The sequence below is a fragment of the Nycticebus coucang genome, chromosome 2 (genome assembly GCF_027406575.1).
Source record: "Nycticebus coucang isolate mNycCou1 chromosome 2, mNycCou1.pri, whole genome shotgun sequence".
Taxonomy (NCBI): domain Eukaryota; kingdom Metazoa; phylum Chordata; class Mammalia; order Primates; family Lorisidae; genus Nycticebus; species Nycticebus coucang.
Window position 1 is genome coordinate 135,248,240 of NC_069781.1, and position 27,880 is coordinate 135,276,119.

A 27,880-nucleotide genomic window follows, 5' to 3' on the forward strand; every position below is an offset into this window, starting at 1 on the left:
AGAGGCAATTGTCCTGTATCATCCTTCCTCTTAGAAACATCCCCAGAAACTAGATTAGGGCTGTTTTTTCTCTTGATACTATAATTAAAACAGGACTGTTTATTGCCACTGGAAGGGTCTCAGGCTGAGGAAAGAGTATGGTAGGAAGGTGACTTATCCAAATACCTAGGCCCAGGAGTCAGGGATCAGGACCCCAGTCTCCCACTGACTTGTTCTAAGACCTTCTTGGAAAAGCGTTATTCCAGGGGCTGCGCCTGTGGCTCAAAGGAGTAGGGCGCTGGCCCCATATGCTGGAGGTGGTGGGTTCAAACCCAGCCCTAGCCAAAAACGGCAGGGGGTAAAAAAAATGTTACTCCCTAGTTTTTCTATTGACTGAGTGGAAGGACAGACCAGTTAGGGTATGACCCATTACTCACATGGCCTTAAATATAGCCAGTTTGGAATAGATGTTAACAAAGTGACGGGTCACTACCTGGTGTTAGGCAAGGAGGGAAGTGGCAGGGATGACACAGAGGTATGGCTGGGAGAAGATGCCATTTTGTCCACGTCACTGTGTTCCCATAGGTGACTTCACATTGATCACTGCAACAACTGCTGTGAAAATTTTATTTAGCAGTCAAAATTTCCTTCACATTCATCACTGTTGAACAAGATCTCACATCTTCCTGTTCATACCACCTGAACCCAAGTCATTAGTTTTAGGCATAAAGGTTTTAGTTTTCTCTCAAAATCAAGTTTCAACTACTTGAGGTTACTGCTACAACAAGCAGATTTTGTTGAAGGATGTCAATAGTTTTTACCCTGTTAGTAAAAATTAGTATCTTTTCCTTAAATAAAGTTAGACATTCTGGTTTTACACTAGGCTTCCATCATAAAATAGTAAGACCCTACACGTTTACTTTCAGGACCAGCAGGTCTGCGCCCCTGGCATCTTCACGGCTTCCTGTCGGCGCAGGTCCCGGCAGGGCAGGGCTGTGCCGCAGTGCATGCCGAGCTCTGTGTGGTGCACCTATACAACCTCCCCGATGCTGCCTCCAGGGTCCCTTTGGTAGCAGAGGTGCCAAGCAGCTTAGCAATGACCTAACTTAAAAGGCTGTTAAAGTTGTTTTTCATATTATGCGTGGTACCTGTAGCACAATAATCATATCACAACTGTCCAGAAAGATTTTCCTACATTTGATCATACAAAAATACACATTTTTCTATTTTAAAATAGTATTAATAGTACCTAATCGTTTTTAAACTTGTAAATTAACAAAAGAAATTACTAAAGGAGCTGAAATACGTATTTGAGGCAAGAAAATCATATAGAGAAAATGCTCAATCCAAAAAATTTAGATTTGTGATAAAAAGCTGGTTAATGAAAAAGGGAGAATTATTACACTTTCAACGGCAGGATATGCTGTGGTGTTTTAGGGCTAGTTCCCATTCAAAGACTAGAAAATGTTTATCAAAGTGAAAATAGCCCTTATTTTCTATGCAAGAAGTTGGCAAAAACATTGGGTCTGTTCACAAGATGAATTTCAGAAACGTAATTTTTAAGAGGCAAATAATTCAAATAGAAAGTTATTCAGTACATACAAAGATAAAAAATTTGAAAAAACTTGTTTTAGAAAAAGAAAAAAGCTAACGACATTTTACTATAAAAAATTTCAAAACCTTAAGATTGTAGTTTAAGAAACTCTTAACAGTCAAATTTGAAAATATCTGTGTTTTAAACAGGGAAGGGGTGGGGGGAAGAGAACTTCAGCTTGGGTAGGCTTGGAAATGAGGGCGTTTTAGATCAAGAAAAACTTTTGTCTGCTTCTTAGTTTCAACATTGTTGTCAACAGCCAGGGGTGGAAGGAGTGTTTGTCACTATTTCTTAAAATGGCAGTATTTTGAGAGAAGTCTGTTTTTATTTCTCCTATTCTCCATTCCTAAGCATTAAGAGCTTTGATGGATTTGTGCACAGGTGCCCGACTTGTGACCTCTTTAGTTTCTCCAATGGGGAACTGCTAACAACTTATCACACCGGGAATACTGACGGGCAAGCCCTGTTTCCGAGGATGGATGTCACTGCAGAAAACACTCCTGGCTGTAGCACTGGCTGTTGCTGCCACTGCATGCAAAGTGGGCTGGGAAGCATCCCCACCAGGCCCAGGCCCTCAGTGGCTTTCAGAGGAACAGGAATGTGGCTTTCTGGACTCCTGGCTATTAAGCTTAGTATGCAAAACGTATTTCCAATATGCAGTGAATTTTAACACCCTAATTTTAAAAAGTGAAAATCTATCTTCCTCTGCGATAGTCACACTTTAACATTAATGTGGAAGGCACTTCTAGTGAATGCTTTAAAGTTAATAGTGCGTATCATTTAAAGTGAGTCCTATGAGGGGCGGCGCCTGTGGCTCAAAGGAGTAGGGCGCTGGCCCCATATACCGGAGGTGGTGGGTTCAAACCCGGCCCCAGCCAAAAACTGCAAAAAAAAAAAGAAAAAAAAAGTGAGTCCTATGAAGTTAAAAGCAAACTTCTGATTTCAAAACACAGTAATCCAAGGTCCCAAACAAGGTGATCTAAGACAGTGAATTCTGGCCTCAGAACACTAATCTTTCATCAGAAGAGTTTCAATTAGAGATGACAGAAGGTGACCAGAAAAATACATTAATACCTACTAAGAATGCCTGTTAAAGGTTTATCAGATGTTCCTAGAAAAATACAAAACAATTTCTTAACTTTCATGTTATCTGCTTCTTTGGGCTCTAATTTGACCAAGCATCAAGTAACCTTTCCTAGGTATTCAGAAAAATGGATGCAGACAAAATAGATGTAGCAGACAAAACCTGATTAGTTTGATCACAGTTTTAAGAATGCCTGCAAATCACCTAAAAGGATCCAGATTTAGAATGATAGAGGACATACAAAAAATTTACATCTCTAATAAGTGTGAAGGAAGCATGATTCAACCAATTTTTAAATATTAGTGCAAATTTCAACTATTAACTCTTTCATGTAAAGTTAGAGCTTCAAACTTCAAACTAGGTTAACCATTTTCATCCAGAATAAAAAATTTAGTTTCCCTGTTTAGAAAATACTACATTTTAGTCTTCATTTGCTAGTGTCTCAGTAGATAACCATATTTTGGCCCCACTTAAAAATTTGCTTAATGGGGTTCCTAAAATGCTTCGTCTGCATAGATTCCCTACAGGAGAAAATGGAAATGAGGAGGAGAGGAAGTCCGGTGTCCCTGCTGTGTCGTGTGGGCCGCTGGCTCTGAAGTACATCCTGCTCTGGCCCAGTTCGGCACAGCAGGCCTCCAGGGGTCCGCTCCGCTGCTGCCGCAGCGCCTGGCTAAGCATGTCTACCTCGTCAGCCAGCAGGGACAGCTTGTGAAAGGCCGTGATGAAGCCACCCAGATTGATCTGAGCCTCGGGAACCCAGCGGAAGTAGCACAGTTTCCACAGTTTGATGTGTGTTCCAGAGAGACGGGGCAGAATAACCCCATGCAGGTCGGCTGGTCTGGAGAACCACTCTCTGACATACTGCTCCAGGTCACTGTTCTGGCTGTTGGGTGGCTGCAGAGGCTCTGGCTTTAGTTTTAATATTAGTGAATTTCTCCTAGGAAGTAGTTCTTGGTCACCGATGATTCCATTCTTTAAGGAAGAAGGCATTCCTCTCAGTGTAGAGCTGTAGGTTTTCTGTACAGAAGAGAAATTTCACCATAAGTTTCCTCAAGCAAAAAAATTCTGTATATCATGATTGTACAGCCATTTCAGCCTCAAAGAACATTTCGTCCTTTCCTTTGTAGCACTTACTGTAATCCTCCTCCCCTGGAATTCAACATTTTTAGGTGTTGACTCTACCACTAGGCCTGAGTAGAGGTAGGGAGGCAAATATGTTCTATCCATTTATTTGCTAAAGGGAAAATTTCTAAGACTTTGGGTTTAGAAAAAAAAAGCACTATCCCTGACTGATTCTAGAAAGAAAAATAAGAAGACTGGAAGGGTTTGAGCTGCATTCTGCCAACTCTCAAGTTGATCAAACTCTCACTTGATCAAACGTCTGTGGGCCTCAGACACCATAAGGAAAAGTGAGGACACAGTCATTTCAGCTAAAAAGGGAATGCCCCTCAAAAACCTGCATCAGCAGGTTACTGTGGGAAGTGATACACTTTTAATGCTGTGAGTTCTGAAAAAGATAGGTTTGGTTTTGTGAGCCAAGCTCAGGTTTGCTTAGGTGTAAGTTACCTTTGTCCGTTTGAAAGACTTCACAGAGCCGTTCTGTGTGCGAGGTGAGCTCTTTCCAATGTAGAAGGGGTTATGGAAAAGGGTACGGTCCTTTGCTGTAAATTGTAGAGACCAGTCCCAAACCGAGGGGAATTTTAAGCCCTTCTCATCACCCAATTGGATATTTTTGCTTATAGCAAATTCCTGCAAATAAAATATTTGAACACTTATGAAAAGATTGAAAACTAAACATTTTCTTATGAGTTCTTTATTTATTTATATGAACCAGTCATCATTATACAGGTCAAATGTTCTGAGCCACAGCACTCAAAATCCACTGGAGTCCTGGCCTTCCTGCTCAGAGACACACTTGACCTTCAGTGTGCTCTCTGTCTTAGGACCCTGAGGAAACAGCAGTGAACTGCTATTAAGAGAAGTAAAATTTCACCAACATTGATAGCATTCAGTCCTAAACATGTTGAAGTTATTTCTGTAACTGTAGCACTTTACTTTTATGAGCACATGGTCATACACTTAAGCAGTTACCTGTCGGTAAGTGGACTGACACAGTCTTTGACCGGAGATCACTGCTATGGGTTTTATGCCTTGTTTTCTAAGTGGAGAGTCACAGTTTATTTTGCCAGTGTCTCAAATATCTGGACCACAGTGTAGGAGCAGAGTAGGAAAAAAATCAACTCCCACATGGTCTCAGCATGTGGCTAAGACCCAGAGACCGTGACCCGGGCTGGGCCCCTCACTCCCAGGAGCCCACTCTGGCCTGGTGCAGGCTGCTGGTCTGGTTTCTCACCACAGCAATAGAGGCAACATCAGGCTAAGGTGACAGCGAGTCACCTCACTGCAGAGGACAAGTGCTATTCTGGACGGCAGCCCAGACCATTTCTGTAGTCACATTTGGCAAGATGGAGAAAGGACCCTCTTGGCTCAGCGACAATGGCAGGCACAATGGTTTATACAGATGGTTCCCCAGAATAGTTCCTGGAAATACCCCCAAATACTGAGTCTTTGGATGGTCCCTTATTCTGTTCTGTACCTTTCAGCATTTTCCAAGTTTTTGACAATAAACGCAAAAAGATCTTTGTAACCAGAAAAAAAAGGCAAAGGATAAATATTAGAAAAAAGAAGAACAGTTAGGAAGCCATCAGTAGATCACAGTCAGGCGTCATCCCTGACACAGAGGTAGCTTGGAGTTATCTAGAGATGGATGAGCTGGGTAATAGCACAAGACATTTTTAAAATCTTCTATTTGGCTCGGCACCTGTAGCTCAGTGGCTAGGGTGCCAGCCATATACATCGGAGCTGGCAGGTTCAAATCCAGCCCGGGCCTGCCAAACAACAATGACAACTACAACCAAAAAATAGCCGGGTGTTGTGGCAGGTGCCTGTAGTCCCAGCTACTTGGGAGGCTTAGGCAAGAGAATCACTTAAGTCCAAGAGTTTGAGGTTGCTGTGAGCTGTGACGCCACAGCACTCTACCCAGGGTGATAAAGTGAGACTCTTGTCTTTAAAAAAAAAAAAAAAATCTTCTATTTCAAGTAAATAAAAATTCATTAAGCAACATATACAGGTAAGCTTAAAATATTTTTTAGTTATGTGAAATTTCAGGAGAATATTAAAAAAACTCATTTGTTTTAGAAAATGGTATTGTTAAGAGCTGAAATCTAATAAAAACAAACCTAACCTCTTTTAATATCCCTTAAGAAAGTATATATAGAAAGTCATCTTTTTTTAAATGTGAAAACTAAAAATATTTATCTGTAAGAAAGGTTTTCCACCAACAGTACCTGACCATTAGCACCTCAGGTGGCCTCAGAAAGAAAAAAAACAGGAAACACCTTTGGCTCTGGTTGTGTGGAAGGGGCTGAGGACATTAGTCATTTTAAGAATCCTGACTCTTAGTCAACAACCAGTTCCCCAATGAGGAAAGAAAGTTAGAATTTGTGTTATCTGTCAGAGAAGGCTCTTGGAAAAGCTAGATTATACTTTGGGAAACTGAGGTGGGTGGAATGCTTGAGTCCCAGAGTTTGAGAACAGCCTGGGCAACACAGTGAGACCCCATCTCTACAGAAAAAATTAAAAAACTGGCCAAATGTGATGGTGGTACACGCCTGTAGTCCCAGCTGGTGATGGGGATCTGGTATGCCCTCCCAGGCAGGAGGATCTCTTAAGCCTGGAAGTTGGAGGTTCCAAAGAGCTATGATCGCACCACTGCACTCCATCTTGGGTGACAGAGTGAGACCAGTCTCAAAAAAAGAAAAAGACAAATTTAAAAAATACAGCACTAAACCATGAAACAAGGAAAGCGAATCAAATACTTTGGAGTCCTCCACTCAGATGCAATGCATGGCCGAATGGCCAGGACCCTGAAGCCTACGTCCTCTCATTTGACCGTCCCATCTAACCAGGCTGTTGGCTTCCTAGCCTCATGCTCCCTTGCAGGCTCTCACTGTGTGCATACCTGAGTGCGTGCGTATGTTCACAAAGGCACAGGTGTGTGCATGGGTACCGACAGGTGAGAATGGAGAGCAGAGAGAGGGAATAGGGAAGGCCTCAGAGCAGAGACGGGACACAAGAATGGCAACAGTGATCAGAAATGAAAACCAGTAACTGGGAGACTGTTCATTTTAGGAACAAATCTTCCACACCTCAGGAGCATGTAAACCTCTCATTAGTTTGCAGCACAGTATTTGGAAAAGCTGAACTCTTTTAGGAAAGTATAGGATATATCATAGACAAACTTCCTTCCCAAGCTAACGAATCTACACACCTTTTGACAGTGTTGAGTATTTCTGATCCTTGTGCTCCCTGAAAGTAGCAATACCGAGCAAATCCCTCCGGCCTTTGTGCTGGCAGGACTGGTCCTGGGCTCTGAAACAGGACCATCTCCCTCATGACTGCCCCCGTGTTCTGCCTTGCTAATAGAACCCCAGCCCCTGACCTTTCCTTTGGGATGCTCTTCATTACTGGGTCCCCTTTATTACTGCAACACGGGCCTGAGTAAAACCAGCTCCTTAACTGGCCAGTACATTTTATCTTTAACACCTACAGTCCAGAATAACTCAAATTCCTTTTTTCAATATTTTATTTCAATAGATTTAGGGGACAGAGGTGTCGTTTGTTACATGGTGAACTGTATAATACTGAAATCAGGGCTCGCATAGCGTGCCCATCACCAGAATTGCATGTGGCACTCAATCTGTTTCATTAGAATAATTTGTATAATGCTTCAAAGTTTACAAAATGTTTTTCATCTCACACAATGTGACCAAAAGCATAGCTGTTTGTCTGATGAGCCTGTTTGATGGGTCCGTTTGACAGACAAGGAACCTGGGCTGACAGGCTTAGCCTAAGAGAAACATGGGCCTACTACCTTCCCAGCCTATGGCCAGATGCAGGTTTCCTGCCTCCCAGTCACACTGCCAAGACACGGCCTTAATGCTGAGGCTGAAGACCCCAGGACTCACTTCTCCTTAGAAAGTCTTCCTTAAGGCCCACAGGAGCTGCCCTTTCTGTTTTACTTAATGTTCTCCACAGCATTTATGGGCCATTCCTGTTGTTGGTTCAAATGTGGGTGAGACAGAACTTGGGTTCAGGATGGTTTCCACCAGTGCCAAGCAGAAGCTTGTTTCAAGTTTGGCTTAAGACACTGATGGTTCATAATGATTCTTCTTTCAGGTCAGTGTTTTTCAACCTTTTTAATCTCATGGCACACTTGAACCTATAGTTAAACTTCTGTAGCACACTTAAATTATGTTGATAAAAAAACACACTTAAAAATTATGTTGATAAAAAAAGATAATAAAAAAGAATATACTTAACTGTGCTTTGAACGTTTTTCAAAAATAATTTAATTAATGATCTTTAAAAGTTGTTGTGGCACAGCTAAGTGCCTCTCACAGCACACTGGTTGAAAATTACTGTTCTACCCAAGTGACTGCTGGGTGACATGTGGGATTCAGAGAACACATGGTAATAGGAGAGAGCCTACAGAAAACGCTGGTCTGGTGCCAGGTGATATTTCATCTCTAAACTTACTGCTCCACAGTGTTCTTGAAGAAAAACAATATTGTTTTGTACAACTTTTATTCTACTGGTCTAAAATAAATATCCTCAAACTGGGTTTTCTTTTCTTTTCTTTTTTGCTACTACCTAACAGCCCAACTGTGAACTATAAATACAAAAGGATGGCATTGAAGGTAGTTAAGTAATTCACATGTTTAAACAGTTTATTAATGAACAATTTACAACAGGGAAAAACAGCCAACTATTCAAACATAAAAATGAAATAATTTCCTTGATTTTTGTGTTCAAATTACAGCTGAGAATTGTAGTAAGATAGTTTTAAATTATACATGTAAAATATGCAGTTCATTATACTTCAATTATATCTCAATGAAGCTGTTAAAAAAAGGAAAAGCAGCCCCCCAAAAAAGGAAAAGCAGCCCCAACCCCTGTGCTGCTCACCGTGCTTTGCTTCACTCGCTGGTGAGGAGAGTTGAACAGGAAGGTGCCGAACAGTGAGACCCGGGTACTGTCAGACAGGACCGCTAAGTAGGTTTCTGAGAACTCGAAAGCTGCTGGATACTGTTCTAACAGCTGCCAGATGGCATCCAAGAATAGCAAAAATAAGGGAGACTGGCAAATACAGACAATGGGATTATTTAATGTTACTCTTCAGCTGCTCACATTTATTTTCAAATTTATTGCTGATATTAAGGGAGAGATTAAGAAAACATCTAAAACTAAAACACTTGGCTCCTAAACTGAGCTAAGGAGACGTGACTAAATTAAACACATCCCGTCTCAAACGACAACAAACCTCACGACTCTTATTTGCACAGTAAGTATACCAAATTGAAATGGCAAAGCAAAAGACACGTTTGCCACTGTATGAATGAGGAAGAGCAAAATACGTGTTTAAGTGCGTCCCAGAAACAATTCTTTAGAATATAAAACAAAACATAAACCCAATTTCTATAATTAGCTCTTGGTTGATCGTGTAGGCTCAGCACCCAGAAAACGTCTCCCAATTCCAGAAACCAGGTCTGGTGTCCACCAAAGTCCCCGTGTGTCCCCCAGTGCAGCAGCTCTCACAGCAGCTGCTGCGTATGGAACAGTGCTTTCTGAGGCAAGCCTCCAGCACCCGAGCTGCCCTGCGTGTGAGATGCCTGCCAGGCCTTCCACAGCTCATCACAGGGCATGGCAGCCACGAACTCCACAGCTGTTAAAACGATGGCCCTCTCAGACTTTCCACCTTAACCCATGTGCCCATTTTAAGAAAATGCGATAGTCCAAAATGGATTTTTAAAAGTATCTAATGTGGGGCAGTGCTTGTGGGCTCAGTGGGTAGGGTGCTGGCCCCATAGTGTGAGGGTGGTGGGTATGAGCCCAGCCCCAGCCAAACTGCAACAAAAAAATAGCCAGGCGTTGTGGTGGGCGCCTGTAGTCTCAGCTACTTGGGAGGCTGAGGCAAGGGTTGCTGTGAGCTGTGAGGCCATGGCACTCTACTGAGGGTGATAAAGTGAGACTCTGTCTCTTAAAAAAAAAAAGCATCGGGGTGGCGCCTGTGGCTCAAGGGGATAGGGTGCCGGTCCCATGTGCTGGAGGTGGTGGGTTCAAACCCAGCCTCGGCCAAAAACCACAAAAAAAAAAAAAGCATCTAATGTGCTTGCTACGTAATGTGCAGCAGTTAATACCCGATTTCTTCAGGTAGTTTTCAACTTAGACAAATTCTATAAACAAACAAAAAAAATTCATATATATAGTTACACTAATCTTTACAATAAATACCTCAATTTTCATTCCAATCCATTAGGCTAGCGATGAACTGAGGAAGCTAAATTGTACTAAACACAGTATTTTAGAAAAGCCCCCTCATCTCTACACATGACACATTTTACCTTGTGCATCCTTAAAGAGAGATAATAAGGCATGAAGACTGTTACCTCTTTCTCTGATCTCTTTAAATGGTTGCATCTGTCTAGGAACTGATAGCCTGCCATGACCCACTCCTTCTGTATCAGACTTTGAAATCCAGTAATTGTCCTAAAATAGGGATCCAGCATCACTTGGACAAGAGAAGCAATAAAACAGCTCAAGTCTCTGCCCTCCTCTTCTGTCAATAAAATGGAAAGAAAAGGATTACTACATAGAAAAGTGCTGAAAGAGGAAGGTAAGGAGAGGCAAACCAGATAATTAAGTATTCTATACATAGGCTGCCTTCAAAATAATCTGTATTAGGATGTTTTGCCAGATTCCAGCAACTCTAAAATATTATAGATTTTTGGGTGAACTAAATTAGTATTTAAATGCAATCTTTCTACTGAAAACTAACTCCACATGGTAGTTGCTCAGAGATGAATGGGGGGGAAATGGGATTGTCCACTATCACCTGAAAAAGTGACAAACATTTCCCTTCTATCTTTTATAGTTGTCATTTTCGGTAAGGTCAGAATTACCATGCTATCAAAGCCAACCAAAGAAATCAGAAGAAAACTATTGACCAATATCACTTATGGTTACAATGTAAAAATCATTAATAAGAATACTAGTAAATCAAACTATCCCAGGAATGAAAGGTTGGTTTAACATTTGACAATCAATGTAACGCACCCTATTGATACAACAAAGGACAAAAGCAACATGACCACCCCATCAGGTATAGAAAATGCACCCAGCAGAATTCTACATTCATTTCTAGTTAAAAAAACCCAAACTCTTCAGTAAATTAGGAATAGAAAGGAACTTGTTTAAACTGACCAAAGACTTCTACAAAAAACCTACAACTAGGATTATTTTCGTTGGTGAAAGACTGGATGCTTTCCCAAGATCAGAACAAGACAAGGCTGTCTGTCCTTCACACTTCTGTATCACATTGTACTGGTGGCCTACCTAGAGCAATAAGGCAAGAAAAAGAAAAAGGCCAGGTGCAGTGGCTCATGCCTATAAGCCCAGCACTTTGGGAAGTCAAGGTAGGAGGATTACTTGAGACCAGAAGTTCAAGACCAGACAGGCCAACATAGTGAGACACTATTTCTACAAAAATAAAAATAAAAAAACTAGTTGGGGGTGGTGGACTATATGCCTATAGTCCCAGCTATTCAAAAGGCTGAGGCAGTTGGCTTGAGCTTGCAGCAAGCTACGATTGTGCCACTGCACTCCAATCTGGGTGACAGGGTGAGCAACCCTGTCTCTAAAAATAAAATAAAGCATCCATATCAGAAAGAAAAAGGTAAAAACTGTATTTGTAGAAAAAATGATCCTGTAAGTAAGAAATCCTTTGGAATCTACAAAATAAATACCAGAATTAATAAATGAGTTCAGTGAAGTCACGAGAATTCTACCTGAGTACATGATAAACCTGAAAATGAATTTAGCCCCTTACCTTACAACAGAGACAAAAATTGATTTAAAATTGATCCCAGACCTAAATGTAAAAGCTAAAACAATAAAGAGTCTACAGAACAAAACATGGAAGAAAGTCTTCATTACCTTAAATAGGCAGTTTGACACCCTGAACATGATCCATAAAAGAAAAATGGATAAATTGAACTTCACCAAAATTAAAAAATTTTTAAAGACATCAAGAAAATTTAAAGAAAAAAAGTAAAATAAAATAGAAAAAAGAGTAAAAGAAAATACTGGCAAATCATATGAAGATACTCACTCACTGGGGAGCCTGGTGGTGGTGGTACCTTTTGTGGCAAAGCAGCTAAACCACATGACAGCCTGCCGGCCAGCCAGTACAAAGTTGGACAGACTAACAGCAGAGCCGAAAGAAGGATGGACAGTGAGGCAGCCGGACGGCCCAAGTCACCTCAAGTTCCACCATAAGTTGGGGCACAGAGCTGTGGGTACTGGGAGATCTGTAGGGAGGACACTGGGACATCCCTGAAGCTGGGAAATGGAGTGCCCAGGTGAGAATTCTGGGAAGACGGCCAACTGGTAGTAACCCTCAGCAGAAGCTCTGGACCAGAGGTAGAAAAACTGAATGGAATCGGACTCTATGAAGCCAAAAGGTGGGGAGCTTAGCTAAGAAAAAAGTTCAGCAAGCTGTGCCTCCAAGAAAGAGCATTCAAGAAAACAAATTACAGGCAAAAAGCCTATAGACTAGAGGACGGGAGACCCTTCCCCCAAGCAGGAGGCCCGCAGCAGGCTATCTGCGAGTGAGCAAGACCTCTCATTTCACCTTGCTGGAGAAAGCCACTAAACTCCAGGTCTCTTTCTCCAGGAAGGTCCCACTTATCAACCTAGACACCACCCCACCAGGCATAAAATTGAACAGATAATTTTCCCCCACAAGTCCAAACTCCTAGTCCACCCTTCCCCCCTCACATGGCAGTCTGAAGTTCTGCCCCCTGCAGAGCACAGAGTGGTATTTTCCTGAGAAATCTGGGCATAGTGTGGACTGCCAATCATCAGGACAGAATCTGTGACTAACAGGGAAAAAAGAGGGTGTGGGAAGAAAGGGACACTTGGCAGGAGGAGGAGCAGTCCCCTGGTAACGACTATGCCTGGACAGTACTAGTGCTGACCCTCGGTTCGGGCTGTGTCTGGAGGGATGGGGTGCAGAACCCCCGGCTCTGACGGCACCCAGAGCAGAAGTGGTTGCCCCAGGTGGACTGAGTTTGGTAGACAGGGCTGGTCCCCACCCACTCCTGGGCCTGGGGGCAGAGGCTTGCCAGGCATAGACTAAGACCTAAGGGTAAGGGCGTGGTCCGTGACTCCAAAAGAACCCTCCAGCAGAGGCTTGCTGGGTGTGAACCAAGACCCAAGGGCAAGGGCATGGTCCCCTGTCTCCAACCGGGCCAGTGAGCAGAGGCTTACCAGGTGAGGACTGAGACCTGTGCGGGACATGGTGCCCTGACTTCAACACAGTCTGTGAACAGAGGCTTGCCAGGCAGTGGACTGAGACTGGCAGAAGGGGGCGTGGTCCAGGACTGAGACCTGTGCGGGACATGGTGCCCTGACTCCAACACAGCCTGTGAACAAAGGCTTGCCAGGCAGTGGACTGAGACTGGCAGAAGGGGGCGTGGTCCCCTGACTCCAACTGGTCTGGCAAGCGGAGGATAGCTGGGTGTGGACTGAGATGGGCCGTAGGGCTGGGGTGGGGGCATGGTCCCTGTCTCCAACGGGGCCTGTGAGCAGAAAAGCAGACAAAAGTGTGGAATGGATCGCTGGCTCCAATTGTACTGTTGGAGACCAGTGAATCCCTCTCTGTTGAGCAGGGTTTGCACTGCATGAAACAATTTAATTAGAACTCGTGTCTGGGGCTGTCCACCTGGGGTCATTCTGAGGTTAACCTTCGAAGTTCTGTTGTGGAAAAGAACTGCAGGGTGGGGGCTGGGCACCACAGCTGTTTGTATCTCTTCACAGCTGAGATTTAAACCTAATAACATGTCTTCTTAGGATAGTGCAGAGGTTGGCTGATATCAAAACAGAGCTGAGTCTCCAGCCGAATCTCTGAAAGGGGCCTTTGTAAGGTTGTAGGAGATAAGCCACAATAACAAAGCCTAGTGCTTTGGTAAGGGGCTATCTCTGCTATATGGGAACCCCAATTAAATCTCACCCTACCAGTTCAAATAACCAAATGGAGGAAAATAAACATGGTGCAGACCCAACAGAAGAAGTATGGCAACATGAATAACCAGAGTAGATCAACCCCCTTAAGAAATGACAAAGTAGAGCGATCCAACTGAAGATGCCATGCATAGACAAATGGCTCAATGTCAGAAATCGAATTCAGAATATGTATTGCAAATAAGATAAACAGAATGGGGTGGCGCCTGTGGCTCAGTAGGTAGGGCGCCGGCCCCATATACCGAGGGTGGTGGGTTCAAACCTGGCCCCGGCCAAACTGCAACCAAAAGATACCCGGGCGTTATGGCAGGCGCCTGTAGTCCCAGCTACTCGGGAGGCTGAGATAAGAGAATCGCTTAGGCCCAGGAGTTGGAGGTTGCTGTGAGCTGTGTGAGGCCACGGCACTCTACCGAGGGCCATAAAGTGAGACTCTGTCTCTACAAAAAAACAAAAACAAAAAGATAAACAATGTAAGAAAACCTAGACATTGAATTCCAAAGAGTAGTGTTCTCTCAAGAAATTAATAAATTCAAAGACAAATTCACCAAACATATGGACATAATGAGAAAAGAGATAGCAGAGCTCAAGGAAACGAAAAAGTTAGTTGAGGAGCTCCAAAATACAGTAGAATACCTCAGTAATACAGTTCACCAGGCAGAAGAAAATATCTCTGAAAATGAAGACAGCTTTTGAACATTCCCAAACACTCATTTCTGTTTTCAAATGGAAAACAGAAACTAATCATTCCCTGAGAGAGTTGTGGATCACTCCAAAAGATCAAACATTCATCTTATAGGAATTCCCAAAGGAGAAGAGGATGGTCCTAAAGGTATAGATGCTCTACTCCAAGAGATTTTGGAGGAGAATTTCCCAAGCATTGCAAGAGATACAGAACTTCAGATAGCAGACAGTTTCAGAACCCCAGAAAGACTCAATCCAAATAAAGCACCTCCTGGACACACTGTGATTAACTTTGCCAAGTTAGGACGAAGGAGATAATTCTACAGGCAGACAGGCATAAGAAAAGCATCACCTACAAAGGGAGAAATATCAGAATGAGCACAGATCTCTCAGCTGAACTGTTTCAATCCAGAAGAGGATGGTCATCGACCGTCAATCTCCTAAAACAAAACAACTTCCAGCCCAGGATCCTGTATCTGGCTAAACTGAGTTTCATTTGGATGGAGAAATCAAATACTTTAATGACACAGACATAGTGAAGAAATTTGCCATAACTAAACCTGCTCTCCAGCATATTCTTAGACCCATCCTCCACAATGACCAGCGCAATGCTCTACCACCAAAATAAAATTACCCAGACATTTTTGAATAAAACACAACTTCCACAGTGGTGAAAGGATTAAAAATGTCCACTGCACATCTGAAAAACCATGACATCCCAAACACTACCAGGCTTATCAATTCTCTCAATTAATGCGAATGGTTTAAATTGTCCTCTAAAGAGGAATAAGCTGGCAGACTGGATACATAAACTCCGACAAGATATCTCTTGTATACAAGAATCTCACCTTACCTTAAAGGATAAAAATAGACTCAGGTTGAAGGGATGGACTTCTATAACACAGGCAAATAGAAACCACAAAAAAGCAGGGGTTGCAATTTTAGTTGCAGATACAATTGGTTTTAAATCAACAAAGATAAAGAAAGATAAGGATGGTCAATACTTATCTTCCCTTAATGAATTCAAAGATAATGAATTCATTTTTCAAGGGAGAAACCCAACATGAAGAGATTTCAATAATTAACATTTATGCACCCTACCAGAAAGCTCCTTGTTTATAAAGCAAACCCTAACCTGGATATGAACAACTTGATATCTTCCTGCACCATAACAGTTGGAGATTTTAACAACCCTTTGACAGTTTTGGATAGATCCTCCAAGAAGAAACTAAACAAAGAAATATTAGACTTAAACCTGACTCTAGAACAAATAGACTTTACAGACCTCTACAGAACATTTCATCCTAATAAAACTGAATATACATTCTTCTCATCAGCCCAAGGATCATCCTCCAACATAGATCATATCCTAGGACACAAGTATAACGTCAGCAAATTTAAAAGAATAGAAATTATTCCTTGTATCTTCTCAGACCACCATGGTATAAAAGTTGAACTCAACAGCAACAGGAATCTTTACACTCAAAGTCATGGAAACTAAATAATCTTAGGCTGAGATAAAGAAGGAAATCACCAGGGCGGCGCCTGTGGCTCAAAGGGATAAGGCGCCAGTCCCATATGCTGGAGGTGGTGGGTTCAAACCCAGCCTCGGCCAAAAACCACGAAAAAACAAACAAAACAAAAAAGGAAATCACCAATTTTTGAAACAAAATGATAATGAAGACACAAATCATCAAAACCTGTGGGATATTGCAAAGGCAGTCCTAAGAGGGAAATTTATAGCATTGGAAACCTTCATCAAGAAAACAGAAAGAGAGGAAGCCAACAACTTAATGGATCATCTCAAGCAACTGGAAAAGGAAGAACATTCTAACACCAAACTCAGCAGAAGAAAATAAATAAACAAAATTAGGGCAGAATTAAATGAAATTGAAAACAAAAGAATCATTCAGAAGATCAATGAAACAGAAAGTTGTTTTGAAATTAATAATAAAATTTGATCAACATTTGGCCAACCTAACCAGAAACAGAAAAGTAAAATCTCTAATACTGGCTATCAGTAACAATAAAGGAGAAATAACAACAGACACCTCAGAAATTCAAAAAATCCTCAATGATTGCTATAAAACTCTATACCTAGAAATAGGAAAATCTGAAGGTAATGAACCAACACCTGGAAGCACGTCACCTTCCTAGACTCAACCAGAAAGAATTAGAAATATTTAATAGACCTATATCAATCACTGAAATAGCATCAACAATACAAAATCTCCCAAAAAAGAAAAGTCCGGGACCAGATGGTTTCACATCTGAATTCTATCAAACCTATCAAGAGGAACTACTCTGTTTCCCTGAAAATAAGACATCCTCCGAAAATAAGACCTACTTACAGGAAAGATAAGACGTCCCCTGAAAATAAGACCTAGCGCATCTTTGGGAGCACACCTTAAAATAAGACACTGTCTTATTTTCAGGAAACAGGGTAGTACCTATATTATACAATCTTTTCCAAAGCATAGGAAAAGAAGGAATACTTCCCAGAACATTCTATGAAGCAAATATCACCCCAATACCCAAACCAGGAAAGGATCCAACAAAGAAAGAAAATTAGAGACCAATATCATTAATGAATATTGATGCAAAAATATTCAATAAGATCTTAGCAAACAGAATTCAACCACACATCAAAAAAATTGTACACCATGATCAAGCTGATTTTATTTCAGGGTTATAAGGTTGGTTCAGCATACACAAATTTAAAAATATAATACATCACATCAATAAAATAAAAAACAAAGACCATACGATTCTTTCAATTGATGCAGAAAAAGCCTTTGCTAATATCCAGCATCCTTTCATGATCAGAACACTTAAGAAAACAGGCACAGAAGGGACATTTCTTAAACTGACAGAGGCCATCTATAGCAAACTAACAGCCAGTACCATACTGAATGGTGTAAAATTGAAAACATTTCCACTCAGATAAGTAAACAGGCAAGGATGCCCACTGTCTCCACTGCTATTCAACATAGCAATGGAAGTCTTAGCCATCACAATCAGGCAAGAGAAGGCGATCAAGGGTATCCAAATAGGGTCAAAAGAGATCAAACTCTCATTATTCACTGATGATATGATCCTATACCTAGAAAATCTCAGGGATTCAACGTCAAAACTCTTAGAAGTGATCAAGGAATACAGCAGCGTTTCAGGATACAAAATCAATACTTACAAGTCAGTATCTTTTATATATGCCAACAATAGTCAAGCTGAAAGTATAGTCAAGGACTCTATTCCTTTTACAGTAGTGATAAAGAAGATGAAATATCTGGGAACTTACCTAACAAAGGACGTGAAAGATCTCTATAAAGAGAACTATTAAACTCTGAGAAAAGAAATAGCTGAAGGTGTTAACAAATGGAAAAAACATACCATGCTCATGGCTGGGAAGGATCAACATTGTGAAAATGTCCAGACTACCCAAAGCAATCTACAGATTTAATGCAATCCCTATTTAAAGCATCATTGTCATACTTTAAAGAACTTGAAAAAATTAACTTTGTTTTATATGGAATCAGAAAGAACCTCAAATAGCAAATACATTACTCAGAAATAAGAACAAATCAGGACGTATCACATTATTAGACTTCAGGCTATATTATAAATCTACAGTGATCAAACAGCATGGCATTGGCACAAAAACAGAGAGGTAGATTTATGGAACAGAATAGAGAACCAAGAGATGAACCTAGCCACTTATCATCATTTGATCTTCGACAAGCCAATTAAAAATATTCAGTGGGGGAAAGACTCCCTATTTAACAAATGGTGCTGGGTGAACTGGCTGGCAACCTTTAGAAGACTAAAACTGGACCCCCACCTTTCACCATTAACAAAAATTGATTCTCACTTGATAAAAGATTGAAACTTAAGACACGAAACTATAAAATTACTAGAATAGAGGGTGGTGCCTGTGGCTCAAAGGAGTAGGGCGCTGGCGCCATATGCCGGAGGTGGCGAGTTCAAACCCAGCCCCGGCCAAAAACTGCAAAAAAAAAAAAAGAAAGAAAAATTACTAGAAGAGAGTGGAGGGAAAACACTTTAAGAAACTGGCCTAGGAGAATATTTTATGAGGAAGATCCCCCTGGCCAACTGAAGCAACACCAAAAATACATTACTGGGACCTGATCAAACTAAAAAGCTTCTGCACAGCCAAGAGCACACTAAGTAAAGCAAACAGACAACCTTCAGAATGGGAGAAGATTTTTGCAGGTTATGATTTCGACAAAGGTCTGATAACTAGAATCTGCACAGAACTCACACTAATCGTTAAGAAAAGAACACATAACCCCATTTCTGTGTGGGCAAGAGACTTGAACAGAAATTTCTCTGATGAAGACAGGTGTATGGCCTACAAGCACATGAAAAAATGCTCATCATCCTTAATCATAAAAGAAATGCAAATCAGAACCACATGGAGTTATCAATTAACTCTAGTAAGATGAGCCCACATCACAAAATCCCAAAACTACAGATGTTGGTGTGGATGTGGAGAGAAGGGAACACTTCTACACTGCTGGTGGGAATGCAAGCTAATATGACCTTTTTGGAAAGAAGTTTGGAGAACACTCAAGGAACTTAAAAGTAGACCTACCATTTGATCCTGCAATTCCTCTACCAGGTATATACACAGATGATCAAAAATTATTTTACAACAAAGAATTTGCACGAGAATGTTAATTGCAGCCCAATTCATAATTGCCAAGACCAGCAAACAGCCCAAGGCCCCATTGACCCAGGAATGGATTAACAAATTGTGGTATATGTACACCATAGAATACTATGCAGGCATAAAAAAGATGGAGATTTCACATCTTTTATGTTTACCTGGACATAAGGTAAAGTATCTCAAGAATGGGAAAAAAAGTATCCAATGTGCTCAATACTATTATGAAATCAATATACAATCACCTACACATTAATATGAATGGCAAAACAACTATAGTCTAGAAAGTAGAAAGAAAGAAGAGGGAGGGAAGGAGAGGGGGGATATGAGAGGAGAGAGGGTATTTGGGGGGACCTCACCTAATGTGCATGATGCAATGGTACATTTCAAAACTATTAAGAAATGAGTATAACTGGATGGATGTGTTACTTAGTTCAATGTAAGCATTTCACATAGTATATCAAAGCAGCACACTGAACTCCATAAATGCATCAATGTACAAAGTTATGATTTAACAAAAAATAATAAAAAAAGTCACATGAAGATAAAAAGAACCTCTATTGAGAATATATAAAGAATTCTTACAATTCAACAAGGTGAAATATTTGTGAGAAATGCAAATGAAAACTACAATGAGTTACCACTTTCCACCTACAAGAATGACTCTATGGGCAACATTGCTGGTGAGGACGTGAAGAAAATGGAATCCTATACATTGCCGAGGGAAAGAAAAATGTGGAGCGGCTGATTTACACAACAGCTTTGCAGTTTCAAAAAAATTTGGATGTAAATTTATCATACAATTCAGGAGTTTCACTTTTATGTATCTACTCAAGAGAAATAAAAATATATCTCACAAAAGACATTCATGAATATTCATAGCAGCACAGTTCATAATAGCCCAAAAAGAAAACAATCAAAATGTCCATCTACAGGTAAATAGATAAACTGAATGTATTTACAAACATTGGATTACAAATCAGAAATAAAAAAGAATCGCTGGCAGGTGACTGGCACCCTCCCGGACTTCCGGAATAGCTGTGCCGAGGCCCAAGATTGGCACACTCCCAGACCTCCAGAAGAGCTGCGCCAGGACCCATGATCAGCACCCTCCCACATAAGGAATAGCTGTGCAGGGACTGGTAATTGGCACCCTCCCGGACCTACAGAAGAGCTGTGCCCTCCCAGACCCTGGTAAGAGCTGCGCAGGGACTGCTACCCCGCCCACCAGACCTCCCCACTCCCTGACTAGAACTCAGGGAGCCAAGCAACCCCACGTCCTCTCTCCTGTACCCACCCTGCCTCTGCGCGGAGCCCTTCTCCTGGCCAGAGACTGCTGGAGCCTAGGGCCCTCTGTGCCAAAGTCACTGGGCACCAGGCACTCCCAGAACCGTGTGCACCACCCCCCCGCCCTGTTACTGGATCTGGGTGTGTCACACTCTGGAGCTGCTCCCACAACCAGAACTCCCTGGCTGGGGCAGCCCCAGAAGAGCTACACAGGGTCACTCCCTGCAAAGATCCACCAGTAATAGAGTGATACCCCTGGGGTCTAATCTTGGAGAGACACCACCCAAACTCTGAGGACGGCCAGAGGCAACGGTGAAAAACAATCATGAGGCAAAATCAATGGAAATACACTGGCAATATGAATAGTCAGAGTAGATCAACTCCCCCAAGGAACAATGGGGCAGACACAGCACAAGATCCCATGCACAAACAAATAGCTGAGATGTCAGAAATCGAATTCAGAATCTGGATAGTAAATAAGATCAAATTAGAATTTCAAGCACTAACCCAAAAGTTGTCTCAAGAATTCAACAAATTCAAAGACCAAATGACCAAAGACTTTGACACATTGAGACAAGAAATTGCAGCCCTGAAAGATCTGAGAAACACAGTAGAATCCCTCAGAAACTGAATGGAGTAAGCAGAAGAAAGGATTTCTGACATTGAAGACAAAGCTTTCAAATGCTCCCAAACTCTCAAAGAGGAAGAGAAATGGAGGGCAAAAACAGATCAATCTCTCGGAGAACTCTGGGATAATTCGAAGAAAACCAATATTCGTCTTATAGGGATCCCAGAAAGTGACAAAGTGGCTTCACAAGGCACAGAGTCTCTTCTCCATGAGATTATGAAGGAGAACTTTCCAGACATGCCAAGAGATTCCGAAATTCAGATAGCAGTTTCAGAACTCCAGCACGACTCAACCTGAATAACACATCCCCCAGACACATCATAATCAATTTCACTAAAGTTAATATGAAGGAAAAAATTCTGAAAGCTGCCAGACGAAAGAAAACCATCACCTACAAGGGGAAGAATATCAGAATAACTGCAGATCTCTCTGCTGAAACCTTTCAAGCTAGAAGAGGATGGTCATTGACTTTTAATCTCCTAAAACAAAATGACTTTCAACCCAGGATCCAATACCCAGCTAAACTGAGTTTCATTTATAACGGAGGAATTAAATACTTTATCGATATTCACAAGTTGAAGAAATTTGCCACAACTAAACCAGTTCACCAGGGTATTCTCAGACCTATCCTCCATAAAGACCAGCACAAAAGTAAACCACAAAAGTAAACCCACCCAGAAAATTTTGATCAAATTCCAACTTCCACAGTCGCAAAAGGATTAAAAATGTCCACCGGACTATCGAAAGGCTTATCAATATTCTCAATTAATGTGAATGGTTTAAATTGTCCTCTAAAGAGGCACAGGTTGGCTGACCGGATACAAAAACTCAAGCCAGATATCTGCTGCATACAAGAATCTCATCTTACATTAAAAGACAAATATAGACTCAAGGTGAAGGGATGGTCATGTATACTCCAGGCAAATGGAAAGCAGAAAAAAGAAGGCGTTGCAATCCTATTCGCAGATGCAATAGGCTTTAAATCAACCAATATAAGGAAGGATAAGGATGGATACTTCATATTTGTTAAAGGTAATACTTAATATGATGAGATTTCAATTATTAATATTTATGCACCCAACCAGAACGCACCTCAATTTATAAGAGAAACTCTTAACAGACACGAGCAACTTATTTCCTCCAGTTCCATAGTAGTTGGACATTTTAACACCCCTTTAGCAGTGCTGGATAGATCCTACAAAAAGAAGCTAAGCAAAGAAATCTTAGATTTAAACTTAACCATTCAACATCTGGACTTAACAGACATCTACAGAACATTTCATCCCAACAAAACTGAATACACATTCTTCTCATCAGCCCACGGAACATACTCCAAAATCGACCACATCCTGGACCACAAATCTAACCTCAGCAAATTTAAAAAAAAAGAAATTATCCCTTGCATCTTCTCAGACCATCATGGAATAAAAGTTGAACTCAATAACAACAGGAATCTGCATACCCATACAAGAACATGGAAGCTAAATAACCTTATGCTGAAGGATAGATGGGTTATAGACGAGATTAAGAAGGAAATCGCCAAATTTTTGGAACAAAACAACAATGAAGACAAGAATTATCAGAATCTCTGGGATATTGCAAAGGCAGTCGTAACAGGGAAATTTATAGCCCTGCAAGGCTTCCTCAAGAAAACAGAAAGCGAGGAAGTTAATAACCTAATGGGACATCTCAAGCAACTGGAGAAGGAAAAACACTCCAACCCCAAACCCAGCAGAAGAAAAGAAATAACCAAAATCAGAGCAGAATTAAATGAAATTGAAAACAAAAGAATTATACAACAGATCAATAAATCAAAAAGTTGGTTTTTTGAAAAGGTCAATAAAATAAACCTTTGGCCAACCTAACCAGGAAGAAAAAAAAAAAGAAAAAAAAGAGAAAAATCTCTAATGTTATCAATCAGAAATGGTAAAGATGAAATAACAACAGACCCCTCAGAAATTCAAAAACTCCTTAACGAATATTACAAGAAACTTTACTCTCAGAAATAAGAAAATCTGACAGATATCAACCAATACTTGGAAGTACACCACCTACCAAGACTTAGCCAGAACAAAGTGGAAATGTTGAACAGGCCTATATCAAGTTATAAAATAGCATCAACTATACAAAATCTCCCTAAAAAGAAAAGCCCAGGACCAGATGGCTTTACGTCAGAATTCTACCAAACCTTTAAAGAAGAACTAGTACCTATACTACTAAACCTCTTCCAAAATACAGAAAAAGAAGGAATACTACCGAACACATTCTACGAAGCAAACATCACCTTGATCCCTAAACCAGGGAAAGACCCAACAAGAAAAGAAAATTATAGACTAATATCACTAATGAATATTGATGCTAAAATACTCAATAAGATCCTAACAAACAGAATCCAACAACACATCAAAAAAATTATACACCATGACCAAGTCGGCTTTATCCCAGTGTCTCAAGCTGGTTCAATATATGTAAATCTATAAATGTAATTCAGCACATAAACAAACTAAAAAGTAAAGACCATATGATTCTTTCAATTGATGCAGAAAAAGCTTTTGATAATATCCCACATCCCTTCATGATCAGAACACTTAAGAAAATTGGTATAGAAGGGACATTTCTTAAACTAATAGAGGCCATCTACAGCAAACCCACAGCCAATATCGTATTGAATGGAGTTAAATTGAAATCATTTCCATTTAGATCAGGAACCAGGCAAGGTTGCCCATTGTCTCCACTGCTCTTTAACATTGTAATGGAAGTTTTAGCCATTGCAATTAGGGAAGAAAAGGCGATCAAGGGTATCCACATAGGGTCAGAAGAGATGAAACTTTCACTCTACACAGATGATATGATTGTATATCTGGAAAACACTAGGGATTCTACTAAAAAACTTTTAGAAGTGATCAAAGAATACAGCAATGTCTCAGGCTACAAAATCAACACCCATATATGTGTAGCCTTTATATATACCAAAAATAGCCAAGCCGAAAAAACAGTCAAGGACTCTATTCCTTTCACAGTAGTACCAAAGAAGATGAAATATTTGGGAGTTTCTCTAACAAAGGACGTGAAAGATCTCTATGAAGAGAACTGTGAAATTTTAAGAAAAGAAATAGCTGAAGATGTTAACAAATGGAAAAACATACCATGCTCATGCCTGGGAAGAATCAACATCATTAAAATGTCTATACTACCCAAAGCAAAATGTAATTTTTTTTTTTTGTAGAGACAGAGTTTCACTTTATTGCCCTCGGTAGAGTGCCGTGGCGTCACACAGCTCACAGCAACCTCCAACTCCTGGGCTTAGGCAATTCTCCTGCCTCAGCCTCCCGAGTAGCTGGGACTACAGGCGCCCACCACAATGCCCGGCTATTTTTTTGTTGCAGTTTGGCCGGGGCTGGGTTTGAACCCACCACTTTCAGTATATGGGGCCGGCGCCCTGCTCACTGAGCCACAGGCGCCGCCCCCAGCAATATATAATTTTAATGCAATTCCTATCAAAGCTCCATTGTCATATTTTAAAGACCTTGAAAAAATAATATTTCGTTTTATATGGAATTAGAGAAAACCTTGAATAGCCAAAACATTACTCAGCAATAAAAACAAAGCAGGAGGAATCACACTATCAGACTTGAGACTGTACTGTAAATCGATAGTGATCAAAACAGCATGGTACTGGCACAAAAACAGAGAAGTAGAGGTCTGGAACAGAATAGAGAACTAAGAGATGAATCCAGCTACTTATCATTATTTGATCTTTGACAAGTCAATTGAAAACATTCAGTGGGGAAAAGATTCCCTATTTAACAAATGGTGCTGCGTGAACTGGCTGGCGATCTGTAAAAAACTGAAACTGGACCCACATCTTTCACCATTAACTAAGACAGACTCTCACTGGATAAAAGATTTACACTTAAGACATGAAACTATAAAAATACTTGAAGAAAGTGCAGGGAAAACTCTTGAAGGAATCAGCCTGGGTGAATATTTTATGAGGAGGACTCCCCAGGCAATTGAAGCAGTATCAAAAATACACTACTGTGACCTGATCAAACTAAAAAGCTTCTGCATAGCCAAGAATATAGTAAGTAAAGCAAGCAGACAGCCCTCAGAAGGGGAGAAGATATTTGTAGGTTATACTTCCAATAAAGGTTTAATAACCAGAATCCACAGAGAACTCAAACGTATTAGCAAGAAAAGAATAAGTGATCCCATCTCAGGGTGGGCAAAGGACTTGAAGAGAAACCTCTCTAGAGAAGACAGACACATGAAAAAAAGCTCATCATCCTTAATCATCAGAGAAATGCAAATCAAAACTACTTTGAGATACCACCTAACCCCAGAAGGAGTAGCCCACATAACAAAATCCCAAAACCAGAGATGTTGGCATGGATGCGGAGAAAAGGGCACACTTCTACACTGCTGGTGGGAATGCACACTAATACGTTCCTTCTGGACAGATGTTTGGAGAATACTTAGAGACCTAAAGATAGACCTGCCATTCGATCCTGTAATTCCTTTACTAGGTTTATACCCAGAAGACCAAAAATCACAATATAACAAAGACATCTGTACCAGAATGTTTATTGCAGCCCAATTCATAATTGCTAAATCATGGAAGAAGCCCAAGTGCCCATCGACCTATGAATGGACTAGCAAATTGTGTTATATGTATACCATGGAATATTAGGCAGCCTTAAAGAAAGATGGAGACTTTACCTCTTTCTTGTTTACATGGATGGAGCTGGAACATGTTCTTCTTAGCAAAGTATCTCAAGAATGGAAGAAAAAGTATCCAATGTACTCAGCCCTACTATGAAGCTAATTTATAGCTTTCATATGAAGGCTATAACCCAACTATAGCAGAAGAATATGGGGAAAGGGCCAAGGGAAGGGAAAGGAGGGGGGAAGTCAGGGTGGAGGGAGGGCAATGGGTGGGGCCACACCTACGGTGCATCTTAGAATGGGTACAGGCCAAACCTGCTAAATGCAGAATACAAATGTCTACATACAATGACTAAGAAAATGCCATGAAGGCTACATTGAACAGTTTGATGAGAGTATTTAAGATTGTATATGAAACCAGCACATTGTACCCTTTGATTGTACAAATGTACACAGCTATGATTCAACAATAAAAAAAAAAAAGAACCGCTGGCAGACGTTCCATGGATGTGCCTCAAGGACAAACATGCACGTTGAATGAAAGGAGCCAGAGGCAACAGGCCACAAACTGTATGACTCCATGTCCATGAGATCCCCAGAAAAGGGAACTGACAGACAGGGGTTCGATGAGTGCCTGGAGCCGGGACACAAGAATCTTTCTGAAGTGATTAGAAATTCGTAGAATAGGACTCTGTATATTCACTGAAAATGACTGAACATTTAAAATGGCTGAATTTTATAACATGTAAATTATACCTAAACTGTTCTAAAATAAGATTTTACAAAAAGAATGATCAGTAATCACAGCTTGCCAGGGTTAAAAGCAAAAAAAAAACAAAAAAACAGAAAACATAGACTTAGTACAACTTCTGAAGCCTTTTATATTAAAAAATACATGAATAAATCAAGCATTAGTACGGCTTTCTAATAAGGCGAGAACCCGCTCTTGGGCTTTGCATGCATTTGTGAATTAAACACACATTATGACTACATCAGTTAAGGATTATTTTACATAGTATATTACTATTCTCTTTCTTCCCTAAGGGTTTTAAGTATTTTTGCCTTGTTAAAGTCACTTAAGCTCGACAGTTATTAGAAGTACTTTTACAAGCTTAAGTACCATCCTGTATCCATAAACTGTGCAAAGTGAACAGACAATTGTCCCCAGTCATCCACTGGGGACCAGTTCCAGGACCTCCCTTGGAGGTTAAGATGTATAGAGTCTCAAGTCCCTGATAGAAACTGGTATAGAATTTGCATGTAACCTATGCAAATCTTCATATATTCTTTTCTTTTTTAAGAGACAGAGTTTCACTCTATTGCCCTCTGTAGAGTACTGTGGCATCACAGCTCACAGCAATCTCCAGCTCTTGGGCTTAGGTGATTCTCTTGCCTCAGCTTCCCAGTAGCTGGGACTACAGGCACCCAGCACAATGCCCAGCTATTTTCCTCATGTATTCTTTAATTCATCTCTAGATTGCTTATAATATCTAATACAACTTAAATGCTATATAAATAGAAGTTGTACTATATTGTTTGGGAAATTATGGCAAGAAAAAAAGTCTGTGTATGTTGAGTATGAACGAGTTTGTTTTCCCTAAGTACTTTCAGTCCTTGCCTGGTTGAATTCCTGAGTGCAGAAGGCCCACTCTATTATAAAAAGATAGTTTGTAAGTTTGGGGTATATTACACCTTATCTGGGAACTCAGAAATTCTATTAGTGGTAAAGTTATTTAACATATTATTTTTTAGTTAACTAAAAGAGTTTACATTGCAGCACCAAATCTTTGACGAAATTCACATTATTGGCTATTCAATTTCTTGATATCAAACTGTTTTTCTTTAAGTTTCTTTCAAATGGTATGCTGCAATAATTTTTAAAGACCTATAATTAAATTATTGTCAAAAGAAGTTCAAAGCACAGTAAGTATATTCTTGTTTTTACTGTTGTTTTTGATCAACATAATTGTGCCAGAGAAGTTTAACCATAGGTTCAAGGGTGCTATGAGATAAGAAAGGTTGAAAAACACTACTTAGATCACAATCTAGTATGAACCAGAAGGTTTTCAAACTAAAACAAATTTGTATGAATTAGAAAGATAGCAAGATTAAGAGAGAGAAGATGCCATGCCAAAA

At 40.5% G+C, this 27,880-nt stretch overlaps 1 protein-coding gene across 5 annotated transcripts in view; it reads right to left on the bottom strand.

Moving 5' to 3' along the window:
* Window positions 1–110: 110 nt before the first annotated feature.
* MTMR10 (myotubularin related protein 10) overlaps window positions 111–27,880 on the bottom strand; it is a 72,992-nt gene continuing 45,222 nt past the window's right edge. For 2 of the 5 annotated variants that reach the window (XM_053581978.1, XM_053581977.1), the window contains exons 12-15: window positions 10,166–10,335; window positions 8,685–8,855; window positions 4,224–4,406; window positions 117–3,674 (exon numbers count right to left, since the gene is read on the bottom strand). In XM_053581978.1, the coding sequence (XP_053437953.1) occupies window positions 3,078–3,674; window positions 4,224–4,406; window positions 8,685–8,855; window positions 10,166–10,335 (1,121 nt within the window). In that variant the 3' untranslated portion in view covers window positions 117–3,077. Of the gene's footprint in view, window positions 3,675–4,223; window positions 4,407–8,684; window positions 8,856–10,165; window positions 10,336–27,880 lie in introns of all 5 variants that reach the window. The other 3 variants (XM_053581974.1, XM_053581973.1, XM_053581976.1) reach the window with 3 other exon arrangements.